This window comes from Chelon labrosus, assembly GCF_963514085.1.
Source record: "Chelon labrosus genome assembly, chromosome: 8".
Taxonomy (NCBI): Eukaryota; Metazoa; Chordata; class Actinopteri; order Mugiliformes; family Mugilidae; genus Chelon; species Chelon labrosus.
This window is the reverse complement of record NC_140358.1, coordinates 20,934,718-20,958,096: the sequence shown is the minus strand read 5'-3', so window position 1 is coordinate 20,958,096 and position 23,379 is coordinate 20,934,718. Positions and strand designations below refer to the sequence as shown.

The 23,379-nt window shown below is 42.4% G+C and overlaps 1 protein-coding gene across 1 annotated transcript; it reads right to left on the bottom strand.

Annotated features, from left to right (window-relative positions):
- Nucleotides 1–255: 255 nt before the first annotated feature.
- Nucleotides 256–22,575, bottom strand: psd2 (pleckstrin and Sec7 domain containing 2). The gene is made up of 14 exons (XM_084549422.1): nucleotides 22,064–22,575; nucleotides 20,418–21,194; nucleotides 8,439–8,636; nucleotides 8,237–8,317; nucleotides 7,377–7,489; nucleotides 6,966–7,024; nucleotides 5,514–5,603; nucleotides 5,335–5,378; nucleotides 5,007–5,197; nucleotides 4,817–4,887; nucleotides 4,230–4,387; nucleotides 3,836–3,980; nucleotides 3,416–3,559; nucleotides 256–3,095 (listed from the first exon to the last, which is right to left on the bottom strand). The coding sequence occupies exons 1-14, from the start codon at nucleotides 22,564–22,566 to the stop codon at nucleotides 2,865–2,867; spliced, it is 2,805 nt and encodes a 934-aa protein (XP_084405548.1). The 5' UTR covers nucleotides 22,567–22,575; the 3' UTR covers nucleotides 256–2,864.
- Nucleotides 22,576–23,379: the final 804 nt, after the last annotated feature.

The window sequence follows — 23,379 nt, the reverse complement described above, 5'->3', positions numbered from 1 at the left end:
ATTGGTGAGCTCTACGACAATTACTTGTTCCTGGATGTGTAGGCGTATTGCCTGTGGATATTAGAGCTCTGTCTTTGGTCTAGCTAACAGCTGCTTTCAAGTTTAGTTCTTAACTTCAGGCTAAACTATTTAATGAATCCTCAAGACGAGCACATTTACCTTCGGTGGAAATTTGGTGTTGGGCGCTAAGTGGTAAAAAAAAGAAAAAGCAGCCATCAACCATCATGTGTATAAAAGCTTACTTTATGAAGCACAGACTAAATATTCAGTAAATATGTCCTTTACATAGTATGAGCATCCTGTCAAAAAGGTTCAGATATACAAACAAAAAGACAGATCCAATGCTGACATCAAAGTGCCGAAGTTGTCCTTTTTTTTTTTCCTTTTTTAAATAAAACATAACAATCAACATTTTTTTTTCACAATCCTATATTACAGCACAGGCCTACCCTAGAACATCGGGAAACAATGGTTAGCACAACAGCCAAAGTGACTATAAGGGGAAGTCTCCCTGTAAGAAAGCAGTTATTTATCCTAACAATACAGCTTTAGAAAATGGTACTTCCTCTCTTAAAACTCAGCTCCTTTTCAGCATTTTGGTACAAGGATCCGGTTCCAGGATTCCAGCTGTGATTCCAGGTTTCCAGCCAGATCCCATCAGTCTCTGTTAGTACGATAAACGAAGCAGCAGAAGCACGGTGTCCAGAGCCAAAGATATAATTGTTCATACCATCAATATCCACAACTCTGGTTATGTCGACATGCTTCTGTGCACAGCAGGGCTGGGTGAGGGTACACTGGACTCACTGATCTACAGTTGTGTCATAAGCAAGAATGTGTGTGTGTTAAGGGGTGGGTAGGGTCAATTAAGGTGCTCACAAACAACAGTACCACCACGTCTCTACTTCCCCACAACCTTACACAAGTCCTACTTCCAGGAGAATCAGGCTTAATATGTTGTTTTCCTTGGTTTGGGAAAAATGTGTGCAGGATGTCCGTTTTGCCTGTTCTTGGCTGCTGGACACGGCCATACCAAGAAAGCCAAACCAGTCTCTTCTTCTCAGAAAACAAGTCTGTCCTCCCTCCCCTCCTCCCCGCTCTGGGACTACTTTGCTGGTAGAGTTGTTTTGCTGCAGATCCCTTATCCATTCACGTATGCTGGAAGGTTCACTGACTTTAGTACACCAAGTTGGAGCAGTCCTGCTGCTACGCTCTGCTATCAGCCAGTCTTAGTCCAAAATAAGCCTAGGCCAGTAATAGCGGAAGGAATATACCAGTATTAAAATGCCCAACATTGTACCCGGCCACAAAAGCTATTATAGGTCCACGTAATATGTTATACATCAGAGCATAGATTGGTAAGATTCAGTATGAAGTAAAGGTACGTCTTTTGTCAAAAGAATAACGGCTGCTGTTGTGTTGACGATGCTTTTGAGAGATCCAGGCCTAACTGATGGATGTATTATTCAGCAGAAGGCCGTCACATTGTTTCTCACCAAACATGCTCAATAAAGTCTTCGTACTATAACATGACCCTGCTCACTTTACTTCTTCATGCTGCCTACAGCTTCAACATCTGAAATGGAAACACTTTAAATAGCATGCTGAAGCGCACACATACAGTATGCCTCCCACCCACACCTTCCTGTTTCGCCATTCATTTCAATTTTCAGAAACCTCACATCCAACCATATATTGTTGCATACCTACCAGCTCAGTGTACTAAAAGGAGCAGTGAGGGGATAATGCAGAACACGGCACAGTGCTTTCTCTCACTTACATACCGGCACCCTCTTTTACTCCCTAAGAACAAACAGAATAATTAAACACATGGTACTATTTGGGGTAGTGGCACCTCAAAAATCACAGGAACAGACGTTTGATCTCTCTGTGTCTGAGTGGCATTTTCCAAAATCCCTCAACAGCTAGTGCTGAGGTGCCCTTGAGTAAGGCACTCAACCTCCAGTTCCTCTGGCGGAGCAGCTCAGTAAACAGTTTAAGCCATTGATCCACTTGACAGCTCCTGTACTCGCGTGAATGTATGTAAATGTTCGAACGATAACAAGGAAATGTCTGAAAAAGGGCAAGCACGCTCAGTGTAAACCCTTTGTTAGGTGAGTAAAGGTCTGGAGAGTTAAATAAATAAATAAATATGCTGTACAGGGTCTTAAAACCTTCTGAGTTCTTTTTGATGGATATGTTGTATCTTCACTCACCACACTCCATCCATACTGTAGGTCCACGCAGTGCACACACCTGTGAGTGGCTGGGTGTGTGAATGCGAGTTGAAAAAAAGGCCAGAATGCTACAGTAGTACCATCTCTACCATGTCCATCTCAATCGCTGCCTGACTCCCGGGCAGCAGAGCAACGACAGGACAGAGAGGACAAAGGCAAACTCAGTCTGACTCTCTTTCTTTGTTCTCTCTGGCCTTTTACTTATACATTATAAACTACTCAAAGTTCAGCTCGTGACTGAAAACACATTTCAACTGAAGACAACTGCTTACGTCTGAGTTTTCAAAATAATACTGATGATGTTGCTATAAATAGTGATCACAGTTATGATCATTTAAAATGTGCAATAATAAAAGTTCAAAGAACTGAGGTTTGGCAGGGTTACTTGTGGGGTGTCAAGGGCACACTCTTCGTCATCTTCTTCATCTATTGCTCGAGGACAGAAACCTATCATCAAGGGTTGATAAATTCTGGGAAGGATAGTGACGGCTTACTGAGGAATGGAGGAGCCCAAAGCGCAAAAGACTAATAACAAACCCAGTAAGGAGTTGTAGTATTAAGCTAGTTTGGCTTGGATGGATGTTGCTTTGTGGGCTGTGGCTACTGGTCCTCCTTCCTCCCTTGTCCTCAGCTCCTCTGTGCTGGGAGAGTGCATGCAGTGGCCTTCCCATTCAGACCACCGTGGGCCTGACTGATGGACGGGGAGGACTGCGTCTTGCGGAGGTGGCACTCGCGGCCGGCCAGGCCAGCCTCCACGATCAGACCACCCATCACGCTGGCCTCGATCTTCTCAAGGTCGTCCGTCTCCGCGCGAATTTTAGCCTGCAGGAGGCTGATGTACGTCTCATAGCGAGTCTTCTGCTCAGAGAGAGGGATGGAGAAGGGAGGGATAAAAGAATATGAATCAAGAGTCAAAGGGACACTAATGGCCTAGTTTGAAGCCGTTTGGATTCACTGGCCCCATTTACACCTGCTATTAACACATGAGATATTTCAGTAGAGATCACAAGCTTGTACCAAGTGTGAGTGAGATAAATGTCACCTTACAGCTGGTTGAGATATTAATTTAAATTGTGAAAATACTCGTCCTAATACTTGAACTCGTCTGGTTAAAAAAAAAAAAAAGAGAGAGAGAGAAAAATAAACGCAGATAAATAAAAGATGCACAAAGCCAGTACCTCATATGTGAGGTAGTGCTCTTTGAGCCGGTACTCCTCCCAGTCTCTGCTTTTTGGGTCGGCTGAGGGCAGATTTTTTCGATGTTCTTCCAGCTCCAGGCTCATCTGCTTCAGCTTGCTCTCGTGACTCAGCAGCTGCTGCTCCTGCTCCAATCACAGCCAGAGAAAAAAGCCGGAGGATGCTCAAAACAGCCAATCAGATGCAAGCAGACACAAATAGAATATGTAAAATTGCCCAGCCCTGTGTAGCGGTTTTAAATGTATTGCGTATACTGTGCACTATATGCAATAGTCAGAAGATTGCAGTACTAACAACAGTATATTGTGTCTGTAGAAAAAGTACAAGATATACAGTATATAAGTATTCAACTGTTTCTTCTGTATGTCCATGTGAGTCTGTGTGTGTTTGTGTTCATGTACCTGATTGAGTCTAGTGGATGAGGACGGCAAGATGGGCCGACAGAATTTTTTCATGGAGCCGATGGCGGCGGGGAAGGCGGGAGCGGAGAACAGCGCCGCCACCAGGTTTATCCGAAAGATCCAAGACATCATCTCTTCCTCACTCCTGGAGAGAGAGAGAGAGAGAGTGAGCAGGTAGAGGTGAAGTTGAAGAGTAAGAACGTGTGCGAAGGGTGCAGAAAATGAAAATCATTCAATTGAAGTTTCTTTACTTTTATGTTTTTGTTGCATTCACATTGTTTTTTAAATTCAAGATGGAAACCCAACAATCAAAAGTGGTAAAGTTCCAAAACATACATTTGTTAAATCTAAATACGCGTTTCTAGGTTTCATAAATTTGACTTGGATGACTCACGGGGCCTGCAGCAGAAAGACTCTCCAGTCTGAGGTTTTGAGCTTCAGTACGTTGGCTCTCTTGCTGTAGTCGGTGGCACGAGTGGCTAAAGAGTGGTGGATCCGCACTGCGTTCTTCAGGTCCACCTCTGAAATGTCAGTGTCTGGCTTGTACTCATCCTGGATGAGTAACAAAACACATTTATATATATTTAGGTTACCTGCAGAAACTGTAGGTTACATACTTGTAAGTCCATTTACTGATTCACTCCGTTACAGCAAAAAAAAAAATGTAAGCTTCATACCAGCATCATAATGTAACAGATACAGAATCCTATTCATTTTGTGCAGGTTGAACTTTAAACAACCTTGCACATGGTCAGGACAGGCTTCCTACCAACAGGAGGAGACAAACACACACTACTGCTGCATTGCCTCATCTCCTCTCTTAATGCTCTTCCTAATGCTCACTCCCTCTGAAACACACATACACACACACACACGCACACACACCACACAGAGCACAGCAGCTCACAGCATCCACCACTGCTGTCACTGCGGTGGTGGATGTGTTTCTATGGCAACGGAGCAGATGACGAGATGCGGTACCTTCTGGAGATATAAGATCATCCCCTTCAGAACCGCATAGAACTTCTTCCATCCACGGCGACCCCTTGGGGCTTTGAGAGAAACAGAGTCAAACATTATTCCCCTTATATCTTTTAAAAGGATTATAGATTCTGTGGCTTCAGTCAAACGCCGTGTGTGTGCGTGCGTGTGTGTGTGTACGTGCACTCACTGCGTTTGCCATCCATGTCAGCGTGGCTCTTGCGGGTCAGCACTCCGTGTTTGTAGGTGACGGCATTCAAGAGAATAGGAATGGCGATAAAAGGGTTACTGCCGTCCGTTACCCTGGCAACACGCTTGCTCCCGCCCTCACATTGCTCCTCCACCAGTTCTGACAGACTCTTCCTCAGCTCCTCCTCCTCACTGCATACACACACACACACACACACAAACACCCATTCAAATAAACCTGAGGTGAATGTATTCAAGTGTACTTACTGCTAAAAAACTTGCATACCCCAAATACTTTCCCTTTTGATTAGCACAAAATGCATACTCACACTGCCCACTCAAGCTTCTCATTCTTGATTGAGTTATACAAGACCTGTGTGGGCAATAAAAGAGAGAAAACCATTCTTTCATTTATTCTTTGTTTCTTTTCATATATTTTAGCAGGGTTGGAAGGCAAACACAACTGGGAGTTTCTTGTGGCTGTACTCTCTCTGGTGTAGATCTGTACCTTTAATAACTCTTTGGGAAAGTCCTTGCCGTTGTTGAGGCCATCTAGGTTACTGATAAACTGCTGGCAAGACATCTTCTTCCCAATGTTCTGAGGAAAGAGAGAAAAACCATTTAATAGACAGACACGGACATAAAAAAAAAGCAAAGAGTTCAATCTAGATTTAATTTTTTGTGTGCAAATTAGCTTTTATCTGTTTAGATTTCTAAGTTTCTGCCAAGTTTTATTTTCTTGAACCTGAATGCCTTTTTGCAACTGTCCACTGGGTGGCAATGTCATGCTGCTGGAGTTCAACTAATGGCGGTCAGGAGGGTTTTGTTTCCATTAGAGCTTCTCAAGCATCAGCTTAGCGCCCATGTTTTAACCTCTAATCACGATGCATCATTAGAGGATAAAGAGGGTGTTAGTGTACACTGTGTCTGAACCAAGCTGGTAGTCTTATTAATAGCTACAGATGTGGAAATACATACATATATATATACACACACACATCTCCCTGTAAGGAGGCCAAATAACAGACAAGACATCACTGGTCTATTTTAAAAAGCAGAAATTACTCAGGATTTGATTTCATCAGAAAATGTTACATGCTCCATTTAGGGAAAATATAAATGGTGGAATTCACAACTATAATCCAATGTGATAATCTTGTTTACGAATTAATCTATACCTTTATGCACAGGCTGCAGGACAGTGTACTCTTATTAAGTTAGGCTCCTGAAAGAGGCTATGTATTATAAATTAAATCTGTCTTCCACTTTAAAGCCCTACACTGTGGGTTTTCTCATCGCCTATAAACAGCATTCATGCCCTACACTATATTTGTGTCACTGCCTAAAATAAATGCAGTGCACCTGCATTTACTATAAACATGACATCTGTTTTAAAAGTATGACTTCAGTTCTATTGTTAGTTGACAAGAGGAGGAACAGAACAGTCAATGAGGAGCATGTTAGTACTGTAAGTATACTTACCACCTGCAGGGGCAGAGAGAGACCAGGGGACCAGATATGGTTAGCAGGGGAAGGATTTGAAAAGGAGGAAAAGGCATTTGAAAAGAGAGAGATGATATTAGTTAGAGGAAGGGGTATTCAGGAGAATTACTATCAGCAGGGACGGACTTGAGTTGAGCAAGAGGCTCATGGAAAAGCGAAAGACCTGTGATACTGATCGTGTTATGTTACCCAGACCACAGTGCTCCTGTTTTTAGAACTAAACAGTTGAGACTATGAGAGGAGAGGAAGAGAGGAGGAGAGGAGAGGAAAGGAGAGACAAAAACAGGTCAGAAAGTAGGCCGCGAAGGAGAAAGAGAGAACTTCTGAGAAAAGGGAAGACAAACAGGTAGAAAATAAGAAGATGACACTGCTGGCAAAGGGCTGTTTTTGCACTTTACTTCCTAAGTAGAAGAATACATGTGTGGGAACCAGTAAGACACAAAGCCATAGTACATACGTGTCCATGTAGATCAGTGTTGAGCAGCATGAGGGCGCAGGTTAATGTGTGGGCTCCATCTACAGGAGGACATTACACAAGGCCGATGTCAGCTAAATGTCATACATTTCTCTACACACACGCACTCAGTCGTGAAAAAGGACATTCTGCACATAGCAAACACATACACAGATTACTTCATAGGAAGTCTCCAAGATAAAATAATGTGGTTTGATTTGGCATTAACATTTAGGATGGTTATGTTTCAAGGCTTATACAAATGGCACCAGCTTTTTTATAACAGGAGTATAACAAGTGTTTAGTCAGTTTAGATCCATATGAAAAACAACACGAGATACTGTGTAAATAATATTATTTCCTGATAATATTATTCCTCATTACCATCTTTATCATCACCCTCACGACTCTGACCTTCAGAGGTGGGTGTCTGCGGATTACAGTGACAGAAGCGTCTGGAGAAATGTACAAGGACTCGCTCTCTCTCCTGGGTCTCTCCCATCAGTGGAAAGGCTTTTAAGAAGTTCCTGGCACACATAAACAACATTATGAAACATTTTACTCCAGGAAGAACTGAAGAACAGTCAAGCCTGCTTTTAAAACCCGACCCAGTGTTCAAGCAACCTGTAGCATGCTTCCATTAGGGATGACTGTGTGACATCTGTTTGACTTGAGAACTGGGAGTGATAGCTGACTGATGGATTAATGGATCTGTTTGTAACCCTGCGTCACAATCAACAGCTTTCATATATCATGTAGTCCCACTTTCATACTGTGCATTTTGAGTTACAACATTAATGCAGATCTGAAACTATCAGCTCATCAAACAAAGGTGCCTACTACTGCAGTCTACCCAATCGATCTGCTTATTTTCTGATTTTATTATGCTATGCATGATTGTAAAATTAGTATTCTCAGGGTATCTCCTTGATTCATGATCAATTATTTCACTATTTTCACTGTTGTTTAATCGCCATTTGGAAGAATATGTTTTGAGGAAACAGGCTATCTGTCTCTGTCTGATGTGAACTCGTGAGGCCTCTTAACTGCAGACCCTGCACTGAAGGCAGCAGTTTGAGACAGCAACATGTCAGGTACAAGACTGTGACGTACTCCGCAGCTGTCAGCTACACTGGCTAATAGTACTCAACACGACAACTTGATTAGCATGCAGCTAATGCATTGTGAAGAGGGGATGTGAAGTATCTACATACACAAACACAACTGTGCACGAATATCTACCATCACACTTGCAAGTGCTGAGCGTGCATTACCTCAGGGCTCGATCCAGAGACAGGCCAGAAAAATCAAAGAAACTCAGGTACTCAGACGCCACCAACTGGCTGAACTCGTTACTGCAGAGAGACAGAAAGAGCATGAGCATATCAATGTGGCACAGAAAAGGCATTTTGTTGTATATTAAGCACATACATATGTGTTTGATGCATGTGTTAGTGTGTGTGTGTCAGTGCTCACTTCTTGCCCAGGTGTCTGGCCACATCACAGCGCTTGAAGCCCTCGAGGTGAAAGAGGCGCTTGGCCAGCCTCTTGGCGGCCTCACAGTCAGCTCGGCAGCCATTGGCCAGAGTGTCGGTGCTCCCGCGCTCCAAACGGTCCAGACTGCCCAACTCACACTCCTCTGAGTCAGACAGCACGTCTGTGAGGCTGGCATCGCTGGGGAGGACAACATACGCACACATAAATACAAATAACCACACACAAACAAGCCGGTGCCCAGGTTAATGAATGGAACACACGTCCGTCGTTACACGCCCACTCACTTAAAACCAGATGCAAAACGCTGAGCATAAAAATCTGTTATATAAGCATATGTTCACATACACAAGTCAAATGAGGTTTAAATGACTTGTTATGACCCAGTTTCACTGTCACTTAATGTCCTACTTTAATGCAGTGGATATGAAGGCTGATTATTATGCTGAAGATTTCACCTGCCCTAATCTCTTCTAAAAAAGCTCCACTAATCTCAGAGCGTGTGAACCTCTATAATTGAGTTGAAGCTATAATATAAAACTCTATTTCAGCAAAATGTGGCCAAGACCTTAGTAAACTGAGCTTTTCATTGTTCACATCCACATAGTGATGGCTTAAACGACTCCCATCAATTTGCCCTTGAGCAGAACACCCCACCTCATCCTCCATGTCTATCACTAGGCTTTCTATTCCAGCTGTGAATAGGAGCATCTGTCGGAGTAGGAAGCAGGGAGTTCATGGAAAACACTGAATGTACTCAGTTAACCCTGCAGGAGTCGCTAAGGTTAGCTGAGTGCCCAGACAGCTGAGGACACGAATGAACACGTAGTTTTTATTGGAAATTAATTATGTGGATAACCTGGATAGATGACGAATCTCAAACACTGTGCACAAACACTACCTTGTTTGAAATGCTAATCCTTCACCTACATGTGTCAAACGGGAATGCATTAATATTTGTTTAAATATTGTTTAAATAAACTGTGGGGATTATGTAACCATCTTACAGCCATCTTACTTTATGCTCCAATAGATTTTCATGTTTTTGTTTAGTTTATTTAAAGGTATTGTAACTATTTATGTTGTTGAGTAAGAGACATGTTACTTAACTGCTTAAAAACTGAAAAGAAAATGATACTCTGAGACAGTGGTTCATGTTTTATTAATGAATTCCCTTGTATTTTTAATGATTAATAAAAATGTGCAGGGATGGAGAGGAACTGACTTGGTGCTGCAGTGATGTAGCAATGGACCTACATTAAACTAAAAAGAGCTGTATCATAAAAATTTAAACTGCTGAGGTCAGGATATTCTCATTCGCAGTCCATGGCACGGGTCAAGCTTCAGAAAGACACAAAACGAGACACGTCCCCTAATGCAGCTCGCCAGCATCTTTCACTGAACCCTCTCTGCCTGGGAAATGCTCACATATTTCAAACACTGCACCTTCAGATTACTACAGGCTTCCCGTAACAAATTAGAAGTTTAAAGTTTAATTTGACCAATCACCTTCCGACCCATCGAGTTTCCAAGACTCGAAAAAGCCCCTTTCAGAGCCACAGAGGACATTACACAACTTCTGAGTAGTATCCCTTGTGACACTTATACTGATTTTGATGTTAAAATGGTCGCAGCCCATTACCATAAAGAAATAGGGCCATCACCACTGCAGACTATTACGCAGTGCATGGCTGAAGGACACAGTTTAATGAACTGTCAACTCAAAGGTCTCGCACTCACTGTAACTGTTAAATTGTTGTCTAGAGAACAGAGTCAATGCAGAGTATTAATTAGCACCGCTTATTTATTTATGACTTACTGTGGCAGTTTGATTGATGCTGAGATGTTCACCGTACACTTTGCAAATTGCTAAAGACCAGAGTCAATCACTGGGAAGCTAATTAGCCTTTTTATTGACATTTAAATAAACAGCTGAGCTTAATTTTGATTACAAGTTAAGAAAACATTTTATTTCAATTATTTCTGTAGCAAGAACGTTTTTCTTCACGTCTTATTTAAAGTGCCTGTAACTCATTCCTTCCACCCAGCCCCCACATTAGAAGAACATCTAACATTTGTGTTAAGCAGCATAACATTACCATCATTCACCCATGCTGACTGGAGCAAACGTAAAACGATACACTATTATTGTATTTGCTAGCAGCTTAACGACAAATGAAGTGTGTACATTCACCTCCGTCGGATTCAATGGCATTTCCTCATTTCCTGTCTTGTGTGTTCATCTGCGCGGCACCGCCAGCATTCTCACCAGATGATTCAGATGTTTTTTGCATAATCTGATCAACCCAATTTCATTACCCTCGCAAATTCAATACATTATGCACCGCTGTCGTAAGGGATTAGTGGGTTACTATGGAGACGGCGGAAGCTGAGAGTTCCAAGCTAAAAGAAGAATGAGAGTCGACCATCACGGACTAAAAAACACAAACAAGAAACCACAGAAAGATACACAAAAACACAAGGGACATAACAAAGAGGTCACTCCTCTGACTTCACGCGCTAGTCTGGCTGACTATGTGATACAGCCATATAGCTGACCTAAACAAACAGTCCGCATTTCCCTCTTCCAGGCAAGGTTACATCATCCTGAATCTTCATCTGGCCCTTGACCTGCCGGGACAAGTAAAATTAGGAGCAAGAATCTATTACCCAACAACAAAACCATTCCTGGAGTCATGGAACACATGAACTACTCCACCATGATGAGGAGGGTCAGGCATACTGCTCCATCTCAGAACGAAAATGAGACTGCAGATACAGTTGGCAAAAATTAGCCATTTGCAGCGTCTAGGGATCAGCCTTGGGGACAGGGTGGGGAGTTTCCGGGAAGAGTAAAACTAAACTTTCAAGTGGAGAAGCCGTCATCTGATTTCGTTTGGGGATATGATTTAAATGCTTCCTGTGTAGTTCCCTCTGGAGGTACTCTGACCACTTCCATCAGGAAGGAGACCCCCGGACAAAATATACCACCAAAGCTGAGGAAGTTTCACTTACTTGTGAACCAAACAAGGAAAAAAATGGGTCAACAGAAACACATATGAATATACAAAATGTATACACGCACACACACACTATATGGATGTACACCGAACAAAATGAGTCTGTCGTAAACCATCAAAACAATATCCACCCTGGTGTTTGCTATGAAATTGCTTTCGCTTGTCTGACCATATTAATTCACTCCATTCAGAAAGACCTCATAAATCATTCAAAGCTCATATCAGTCATCGGGCTAAAATGATGCCAGGCTCTCCCTCCGCGCTATGATCCCTGGCAATAACAACACACAAACACACAAAGTACAAGTAAGAGAGACACAGTAATAAGTGTCGCATATCTAAAGTTGGCCTTTTGTGCAAAGACACTTAGAGTTACTGAGGGCCAAGTGGCACACAGTGAAGCCATTAGTCTATCTAAAGGCACAATTCTGTATCCCCAGGCCACACTTATTCAGTCACTGTGACCGCCACTCAGTCTGTGTGTGAGACTGTGTCAGAGTAAGAGAGCATGATGAGGCATGCCAGTGACTCACATGCTAATCTGTGTGGCTGTACTCCTCCGGTACCCACACCTACAAGGTGTGTCTACATGCGAGGTGCGTGTGGCCGCGAGGGGAGGGTCTTAATGGCATCTTCCAGGAATGCAATCCCCAAATTATGAGATAACCTGAGGTTTGTAATCCTGTTATTTCCTATCTTTCATTTTCATATTCGTCAACGGACAACTGATGTACAGTAGAGTTGTTTGAGATTGACTAAGCGTGTGTGTCAGTCAGAATTACATCTGATGCGGCTTATAGATAACATTCTTTAGAAAACACTACTGGTGTTCTAAATTTAAAACAAACAAAACCTCCCAAACACCCCTCTAACGTTACACAATTGCACATGATAACTAAGATAAAGCAGTTTCATATTGACTCTGCGACAGGAATTAGGCATCTTCTATGTCTATCTCATACACATGTTTGAGAACTTGTATTGGGGCGTCTATCATTAATATTCTGATATTACATTAATTAAATGATTAGTTAATAAACCTGTTTTGTTGACTTGCGTCGTTAGTTGCATCTCTGTCCTCAGTATGTCATACTGTACATACATAGTGATGGCTGACTTATTTAAAACAAAATTTAGTAGTCTTATTACTTATTAGCAGACTTATTTCCAAGACATTTAAGTCCTGATAAATGAAACTGAATCCTCCATACTGATCAGCAGGCACTGTCAAGACATCATAGGGATGGGCCATATCAAATAAAAGTACGTTTAAGTCACCTGCATCCATTTTTAGTACCGGAACCAAGTCTTGGTAATAATATTATTATAGTATCAAGGTTTTTTTTTGGTCAGGATAAATATACACCACCGCTACCTCATTATTTCCATTTTGCCACGCAGCATAACGTTAATGTTCCCACCCATTTGGCCGTCAAAGCTTAAACCCGGTCTACTGAGATATGAAACTTACAGGAGTTGCAGCAAAAAGTCGAAGTGAGCATCATATTCCTCTTTCCACATCTCGGATTTTGGAAATCAGCGGTTAAAGGCGCGCTATGGTCCGACCGCCTCATCATCCAGTAGTCGGTAAAATCCGCATCGGCCCGGTTTGTAATTAAACTTCAAGCCAAACCTGATGTCTTCACCTTTGGTCGCGTCTTGTATAATTACAGCGTATATGGAGGTTATAAATTAAAACTGCTGCGTTAATCCGCCGTGGTGTCAACAGGCAGAGGACGTGTTGTGTGTGTTCCTTGAAGTTTCTTGGCTGGTCTGAACGCTCCTCAGTGGAGAGGATGTTGGGGGCGGGGCGACCGAGTCGACAGACTTTTCCTGATGAATTACACTGTTCCTAGTTGTGGCTTTACAATGGCCCTGTGTGTAGCAGCCAACACAACTTCCTCTGCATTGAAATAAAGCATTAAAAGCCAGCAGATCGATTCCGCAACTCTTAAAGTGCATTAAGTTGCTTTCCAGCAGCTGGTAATTCTTGCACATTTCTCTTTGTGCAGCTCCAGTAAGGCTGAAACAATCACAAAGGCATGAACGAGTAAAGCCAACTAAACTTAATGTGTCTTAAAAATAAAGAAATGGAGCCTGTTTTGTACAAGTTCATCACTAACTAAGAAGAATATGCATTAAATTAGGTATTTTGCTACAGGGTTGGCTATAAATAACAAAACAAATGTATCCGCTTAATTGACGTCACTGATATGTTTTTGGTTTTTTATGTACAGCACCAGTATAAATAATGTGCAGTAGAGTAAGAGTACTTCATATTATATAATCAGCTGCACACTGAGACATCTCTGCATGCCATCTTTGACATCTGAATCCCTTCTTCCTCTTTCTACTCTGGTGGAAAGAACAACAATAGAATAGGACAGACAAGCAGCTGTGGGGTCAGAAGTATAAAGTTGGAGGGGATGAGGTGGTAGATGGAAAGTCAATATAAGACCTGCATTGAGACATTCACTGCAGTCTGATTCAGTGCCTGCAGATACTTCATTCAGTGAGCACTCGTTTTTGGACCAAGTAGACGCAGTGCTGAACACTGGTCACAAGTCAGTTTTATGAGCAGCTGTACTGCCATGACTCACCATTGTCATTCACACGATCCACACAGACAGCTAAATTTGGTTGTGTGTGGTTGCGGCACAGACGTGAGAGCAAACCCGTGGGAAAAAACTAATTCGGTTTTTTGAGCAGTTAGCCAGAAGAGAAGAGAGATTACAATTAAAATGAATTTTTCTCAATAACTTCTGCAACATATTAAAATTTGCCCTGAATTTGTGCTTGTCAACCAAGTCAGCCATACTTCTATATAGTTTGACCTTACAAAGGCTGTGGAGTTCGAGTTCCATCTAGCAACACCACAGACAACAATGAACTCAGGACATAAAAAGCCACACACATTACACAAAGAGCCCTGCTTCCATCCACAATGGAAACTTGATTTATGCTTTTAAACATCTGTAATGGATAATTCCTGTTTTGACTTTGGCATTCTTGACTGAGAGACAAATTAAAAGTTGACAGAACGCTTAACACCTCCCTAGAAGCTTGTATAAACTACCAGAATACACAAGCCCATATATCTGTCAGTGTCATCTTATTATCTCACGATCTCCGATATCTTATTTAGATTTTAGCAGAAAGCAATCACAAGTTCATTTTCAAACTGAAAAATATTCCTCTCAGTGCATAACTCAGCCACAATTGCTGTTTAAAACAAATAATAATCATTATAAATAGCGCATTTTTACACTCACAGATATCAGTAGTGGTTTAGGCATAAAGCTCCAGTATCACTTAAATCAAGGAGAGTAGAATAAAATCACGCTGATGTCCAAAATGACTAAAAATACAAATAACTAAATGCCTGTTTTCCTCCTCCTTTTAATAAAAATGTGTAATTCTCTAAATCGGTCAATATTATATAGATAATTTTAAACTATCAGGATCCACAAAGCACACAAGATTATGATGTTAAGATGAAACCATGAAAAACTAAATTTCATAAATCATTAAAATTGCATAAGAAAAATGCAGCATGACAAAATTACCAGCGTACAATGACAACAATAAGGAATGCATCATAAACAACACTAAAAGTAGAAATTATAGTAATTTTGAAGAGGCAACAAGATAGATTAATCTTGTTAAATACAATAGGTTATTTACAAACCCGTTCTCCACGTTAGCGTAGAATGACTTGCTGTCTTTCTTGCGCTCTCCCTCTCTCACAAACACACATGTGATCCAAAAAAACACCTACTCAGCATCAGACAATGGACAATAATGACCTCTTTTGGCTGGGCGAGACTAATTATGTTCAGGTGTGGGATTGTGTTTGTGAAACGCTGCAGCTTCGTCTGATAACACAGAGGGAATAACTTCTGCCCAGAAAAACAGGCATCCAATGTTTTGCAGAGTGCGGCTCGGATTCCACTCAACACATACAGGAAGTGTTGACAAGACGCCTCAGTGGAGGAGAAGCCCGTGGTAAGAAGAACCTCATTCAAACCAAAACAGTAAGTGCTACAGTAAGACTGTGGGATGTGTCATAAAACATAGAGTCAAGCTATAAATAGACGGGGATAAATCTGTTAGCGCTGAAATGATGCAGTTACTGTGTGTGTCTGTGGTGAGACGGCAAAAGGGAATGTATTAGTGCTTGTTTTGCAAAAGTGTGCACAGCTACTGTATGTGTGTGTGTCCATATCACTGCCTGAGTGAGAGCCAGGAAAGGATAATCTGCAGGATGTTTCAGCAGCGCTATAGAACCACGCTAAGGGTTTTATTCCCATAGTGTCAGTGTGAAAATGTGTGTGTATGTGTGTGAGAGAGAGAGTGTGTGTGTGTGTGTGAAAGATAGATATACAGAGCTCTCATATCTGTGTCACTGAACGAGCTTCACGATGTACGAGACTTGAACACATTTTTTGTTTATGCATGCATGCTGCTGGCCTGCGTGTCTTCTATGTGTATGTGCGTTTCTGCACTCGACGCCGTGTATGAAAGAGATTAGTCCACGCGGCAGAGCTGCTTCTCTGATATGGAAACAACTGCGCCTGGCTTTTATCTGCTCTGCTTGGGCTTAGATCTGGTGGGCTCGTGAGCTAGAGGGAGGAACACACACTCTCAGCATGTTTCCCACACGGATGCACATAGAAACATGTGCGACAACATACACCGAGCCAGAGAGACTGCACACATGCACAGTACATTTGCAGGGATACTTACTATACGATGGCTTTTGAATATTAGTTTGTGCTTCAGTGCGACACAGTGCGTATGCAAGTTTGAGCTAAAAGTATTTTTCTCTACGTGCCTGTTTGAGTGGACGCTACACTGCTGGGTGCATTATCACATAATCAGCATTCAACTAGTTGGCTCCACTGCACAGATATAGCCTGATCTGTAGTAAGCTGCTGGACTGACAGACAGTCAGAGTGTGTTTTCACGGCGATTTTAGGATCCTCGATGGATTAAGGTTAAGCTTCAACCTCCCTGACGATCCCCAGGGAGCACGGAGGTACACAAGTCACGTAAAGACGCACTGACGAACAAACCCAATGAAGATGTGACTGACAGTCTCATCGAAAAGTACTACCTAACTATCTGACTGACTGACAGGCTGACAAACTACACTATGTGCTGACTGTAATGCCTGAACACTAACGAGCAGGTTTGCTGACTAAGAGACTGGCACTGTCACTTCTTATTTGCATGAGCTCGTTGACGTGCTTATAATATCTGCAGTACTGCTAGTTTTTACTGTATCCCTGTGGCAATGCTGCCTACTTCACTTCCTCCATCCACTGATGTCAGAAGAATCAGTAATAGCAGGAAAAAGGATCTTAAGGGAGAGTTTGGATGAGGTAAAATGTAGGTTTCTTCTCTCCCCCCCTGGAGCGGCATCTAAGCTCTGTCTGTTACAAATTTCAAACCAGAATTTTGGAAAGCGTGTACGCACTATTGCTGCAGTGTTTGAAAGCCGTCAGAATCAATTTACATGTTTGGATTAGGTGAAAATCAGTACATCTGTGTCATTTCTTTTCACTGATACAATTAAATCTGTACAAATCCCGTTACTAGTATGAATAACGAAAGTAAGACAAGCCGTGCTACTGATTCTGTTGCATTCATGAAGACATGTTGCAACTGATTTATGACTCACTAACAGAGTTCCGTCAGCATTTTGAGACACATATGCTGATCCAACTGCTTCACTCTACATGCCAATGTTTTCCTGCAAGGACACACTACTCTATCTACTCTACTCTATCTTTCAAGTAAACCATAAAGTCTAATGTATCTACATGTCTACTAGAGTGATGGTTTCTAACATTTTTTTAGCCACACAAGTTGTGTGACTCCAGGGAATATTTTTTGTTTTGGTCCATCACTCTGGTTCACATTAAAATATCACAACAAATACAACATTCATGATATAAAGACAAGGACTTAGTGTTCCCCTGACTTTACCTCCAGCGCCACCACAGTACTTACATTTGAGGTTTTAAGGCAAATGTCTGAAAAACTATTGGATGGACTGCCATGAGAGACATGTAGGCGGCAGAATGATTTCTAATCCTTTTAACTTCTTATGCATCGTCATCATCAAAATTTGAATTCTAAATATTTTGGATTCTGAATAAATAAAAGCACAACTAATGACATTACCATCAGCTTTATATGTGCATGTGTTTAGAGCTAATTAATGCAGCTAGCAGCTAGCAGCTAGCATTATCCAGTTTAGCATTGTATGCCATCTAAAGTAATAAGTGATACAAGTTAAAGAAAACTTCAAAAACATCACGGAAATTATTTTAATGAATGAAATGACAGGTCAACAAATGTACTGGTTGACCGATAAAATAACAAAATGTCTGCCATGTTGTCTGGATGACATTTTCTATCCATTCCTTGTCAGCTCTGTCCTACAGTGAAAAAGACTAGTTGTCCATGACGCCCTAGGTGCCAAAAAGTGTATCTGTGCCAATTGTGTGGCTGCCCACTGGCATGAATGGATGTGGGGAGAGGACTGAAAGATAAGAAGCAGCAGCAGCAGGAAAGCACTGTAGGGGAAATGGAAGAGGAGGTGATGCAAAGACGAGAGGAGGAGCGTGGTGTGTGCTGTGGGGGGCGGGCGGGAGGTGATGTAAGAGGAGATAAAGTGAGATGAGATGGATGAATAGGAGAAATTAACTGAGAGGCACGAGGTGAGATAGAAAACAAAAAACAAAGGGACTGAGCTACATGTGGATAGTAGACATTTAAATGAAGAACAGCACAGTAGGCATATATTGCCTAATATTTTTTAATTTTTATGTTTTTACCTTGTATCCTAGACTCTTCAAAGAAGAAATAAACTCTCAGTAGTACTGCGAGGTTTTCATTATTGCCATTTAGTCTCTTGTTCTTTATTATATTTCAATGAAATTGCCCTAAAAAGATGCTATTTTGACTTATGAATGCTCTTTCGAGAGAATATTACAAATTTGTAATATGAAACTTTGGTAAAGCTTATAACTTCTTCTATTTTTACACCCTAAAAGCTGAAGTTAAATGGGCACAAAGGACTTAAATTGGATTCTGTGAGAGTCTTTAAACCTTAAACTTTCCCTTTAAGACTGACTAGCAGATGTATCCACTCTAGGTTTAAGTGCTCAAATGTCTGGCATGCTGGCTAGCAGCGAGCAATAATCGCTCACTTACACACATACACACTCACATCCACTCTAAGACCCTGCTGGGCAGAGGAAAGCTGAAGACGATGATGTCATGACATAAACAATAGCTCATTCAGCTTGGCGCTGGTGGTCAGGAAGCTAGACCGTGCTTAAAGAACAACATCTGTAGAGAGAGAGAGAGAGAGAGAGAGGAATGGGGAGCAGAGCCGACATCTGAAATCCTCCATTCATACTCAGCTAATGCTGAGCTGTGAAGCACCAGGAGAGTCTGAGGACAAATCCGTGAAGTGAGCTGAAGGGATCATGTCAGAGGTCCGTGCGTCTGTTTGACATTCCAGTATGTACGTAACTGTGGAGATTGAGCAAGGGAAGGAAATACTGGCAAACAAGCCACTGTGGCACTGTGTACATGCCAACCAGACAAGGCCTATAGCCATAGTTCGAATCACGTGGTCTTTCCCATATGGTTCCTGTTACTCCCCCCCTTCCTTCAGTGGCTCTGCACCGTCTCCCTAACCCTCTTTAGTGCTATTAAGATAATTAAATATACAGTATGAAATTAGTGTCAGCTGTTGCTGTATTCCTACAGTCCCTTAGGGTCTATGTAGATGGTGGTCAGAGTGGGTGAGTTTATGATCCACTCTAAAATCTCTGTATTGTTATAAATCTGTAACAATACAGCTGTTCACAGAAATGATTCATTATGCAGGCAGGCAGGATTCAGGTATCTTATTCCCATATTTATGTATGAACTTCAAGTGTTAACCACCACAGTTGTGTTTCCGTTCAAAGAAGATGTCCTGTCATGCATAAACCTTTAGTCATTTGCCGCACTGAGGGTTTTTCTTTTTCCGATTACTGTGCAAGTGTGCTTGTTGGATAGAGCAAACACCGGAGGCACAATCTACAGGTCTGTTGTACGAACATGCTGTCTGGGTTTTTCCAGGCCCTCGGTCACTACCAGCTCTCCCCATTTTCAATGCACCACTCCTTCTCGTTTTAACAGTCCCACTCACGCCATGAAAATGTTAAAGCTAGTCTGACGTTGCTGTTAGCTTGGTGCTGTTTAAGTCTGCTGTGTGAATGTAGCATCCTTGCCGTGCACAGAGCTATTCAACCATGTTACAGTAACAGTTTCAGGATAGGATATGAAAGATTTTAAGCTTGGTTGGCTGGCTGTGATTTGGTAGACTGGTAAGACTTTGTCTGCGTTTGCATGTATGGACAAATCAGTGTCTGCAGACTACCTAATTCACCTCCAATCAACCTTCCTTGCACCAACCTAAGGGCCCACACCCCACTTGCTTATGCCACCTGCTGGTTAAGGCAAGGTCACAGCAAGTGAATTACACTTGAGTGTGACATCTGAACAAACCTTGAACAATCAGTCACTGCAGAAACTTGGCATGCATCATTTGCGGTAATAAAACATTTCATGCTAAACCGTAATATGTTTAGACGACACACATTGATTCATGGCTCACGGCTACTATAACACTCAGAGATAAATGACTATACTTTAAAGCCTGTGTAAATTTATGACTTCAGCTAGAGCAAATGGTATTATCATAAAGACACTGTGTCAGACAGGAATGTGCAATGATAATAACTTTCTGACCTGGATACAGATTTTGATTCTTGTCTAAACAGAACTCTTTTAGATATGTAGCTATATTTAGATATATAGACATAGAGTATATAAACACTTGGGCTTAAATAAACTAAACTAGCCTTCACCTTACCTGAAAGAGTTGATCATAGCGCCACAACCTTCCATGGCTCCTTGGGAGTCTGTATGGTATCCATTCGGGATGGCCCAACGTCCAGGCTGGCTCAGGACGAACTCTGATCTGCTCCCTGGTATGGTGGTCCGCAGCGGGCTTCCTCCAACTCCAGCCATGGCTCCAGCTCCACGGACACCGCTCTCCCCCGCCGTGAGCTCACCACCTGGGGCATCTGGTCCGACCTCAGACCCTTCTTGCTCCTGAACTGTTGCCAACTCCAGCTCCAGCGGTTCAGGGCCCTGTAACAGCGCCCTCTGTTGGATGAGAGGTGTCAGTGGCGCCTCAAAGCTCACGCAGCTGTCCGTCTCGTCTGTGAGTGACAGCACATCCAGAGAGTCCAGGCTGCTGTAGCAGGTGCCGCCCCTCAGCAGGGCGGACTCTACAATGCGCTCAAACGTGGAGCTGAATCCGTCTTTGTTGTCCACCATACTTTTCTCCCTCTCCTCTTCCAACCCTCTGTCTTCTTCTTCCTCCTCTTCGTCCTCCTGCACGTCGACCTGCTCAACAATCTGCTCGAACGCTGAGCTGAAGCTGTCCTGATTTTCTCTTCCGTCTCCTTCTTCCTGGACCTCTTCTTCCTCCTCTTCCTCCACTTCTGTGTCGGCCTCTTCCACGGTTGTCTCAAAGTTAGAGCTGAAAGTGTCCAAGTGTGTTTGTGTCACCCCGTCATCTCCACCCTCATCCTCCTCACCCCCTTCATCCTCGTCATCATTCCCACCTATACCATTTGCCAGTCTGTATCAACAGGGAGAAAAAAAGAAATATTAAAATATTTTTAGATTGACGCAAGTGTGAATGTAATCATTGTTAAAATGATTCCAAGTTCAGAAGTATGTGCATCGGGCAAATATTTTAGCTTGAATAGTCCCACTAACTGAAGCAAGATGAAGGATGAAAAAGCACCGTGCTATTTTCTACTGTGTGCGCAGCTTAAAACTCATCTCCGTTCGTCTGTCAAGTCGTCTCTATTTCATCCCTTTTATTAAAAAGAATTAGATTCAACCGTCGTGATGTTTGCTGCCTTCAAACTAGTTTCATGTTGGGCTCATGAAAAGCAGCAGCAACAATCTGCATTATTGGCACGTTTTTATATTTCTGTACAAAATTCTCACAAAACTAACCCCTAATTAGCAGATATGTTTTTTTTCCCACTATATTTTGAGCTTTTCACCCACTGCCCTCAACAATGCCATGTCTTTATGAGGCTGTTACAAAACAGCTTACTGAATCCCTCAGCTCTTTTTAAATTAGACCATTTTTGTTGTTTACTTTTCCGCTCATTTGGTTGAGGCTTGTTGCATATTTAAATGTTAGTAAATCACATTACGCTAATTATGTACTGGAGAACCACACTGAGAAAACAATTTGGTGTTAAGAACATTCTGGATTAAAAACATGTAACTCAAGATAGTAACACTGGAAAACACAACCACAGTCTGCGCCACCACAAAAGACAGCTACTATAAATGTACGGTTGGGGAAGCTGTGTTGTATATGTTGCTGATTAACAGCTCATGTGATGCATGACAGTCGGGCACAGACTGTTCGCACAATTAATGGCAACATTTGTTTTGTGCAAAGTAAATATGATTGTGTACACTAACCGCCCAGCTTGTTGAGAATTAGTTCCCTCCTCCTCCGTAAAGGGTTTCATCTCTTCATTTTCCTTTGGCTCCTCTTCCTCTTTCATCTCCTCTGCCTCGTGTGACGCCTCCTCCCCTGCCGAGCTTACCTCCACACTTATACATCCTTCCCCTCTCGTCCCTTCCGTCTCTCCCTCCGCCTCTCCTTCTGTCCGTTGATGTTCATCTCCAGCGCTACCTACACTTTCCTCTTTCAACTCCTCTCCTCCCTCATCCTTTACTTCCGCACTCCCTTCTCCTTCTCTATGAGTCTCCCCCTGAGCCCCCTCGTCTCCTTCTCTGATCTCTTCATCTTGTTTCCTCTCCTCTAGCTCATCCCTTGCCCCAGCCTCCAGCTTGTCCTCATCAGTTTTGTTGTGTGTTTCTGTTGGCGGGTCGGCAGTGGCGTTGGCGGTGTTAGTATTGGGCTCCACTGGGCTCTCTGGTGGGGTGGGAGAGGGCAGTGCCTGCCCCTCCTGGGTCATGGTGCTCTTCACTGAGGAGGGCAACTGTCCACTCCGGCTGGAGGACCAAATCAGCAACCAGGTAGGACCCTCTGAGAAACAAAAGCAGGGGACAACAAAGGAGAGGAAGATCAACTTGAAATAAAGACAACACAATGAGCGAAAATGAGGAGGCGCAGGTGCAATAATCATGGCAGATACCCATACAGTCATTAGATTAGATTCTAGTCCTAATTGCAAGTCACAGAGGTCATCCTCAACAAAGGAGCAGCTGTGCATATGAGCGTTGCAGTGTGTTTATAGGTGTGCATGTGGGTGTTAGAGAGACATATATGTCTGGAACACTCTGTCCTCTGCACCAGATGATCCCAAAACAGTTCTGAAAAGGAGGGCAGGAAAAGGTAGAGAGAGGAGACAGCAGAGGAATACAGGCAGACACGGGGAGAGATTTGTTTAATAAACCCAGAAGAGTCTTGTCAAAATGATCCTAGCTCATCCGCTCTTGATCTTTGTGGAGATTTCACAGCTTAATAACTATCTGTTTCGATTCCTGCTTTCACTGTGCCTTGTGTAAATGCATGACAGTAACCTTTGAACATGTTACTTAATGGTCTGCTATTAACTCTAATATGCACTGTTGCTCGAGCAGTTGAGACCTCTGTGCCGTCGGCCTTCCTCTATACTGAGACTCAAGGGCAAACACTAAAGAGTGCCTCTTCAGTACACGTGCAGATAGTTATGTGTGAATTAATGCTGGCTTTATACAGTCATACTTATTTTAAAAAGATGGATTTAGTAAGAATAAAAATGAAATGAATGTTTTTATAAAGTCAG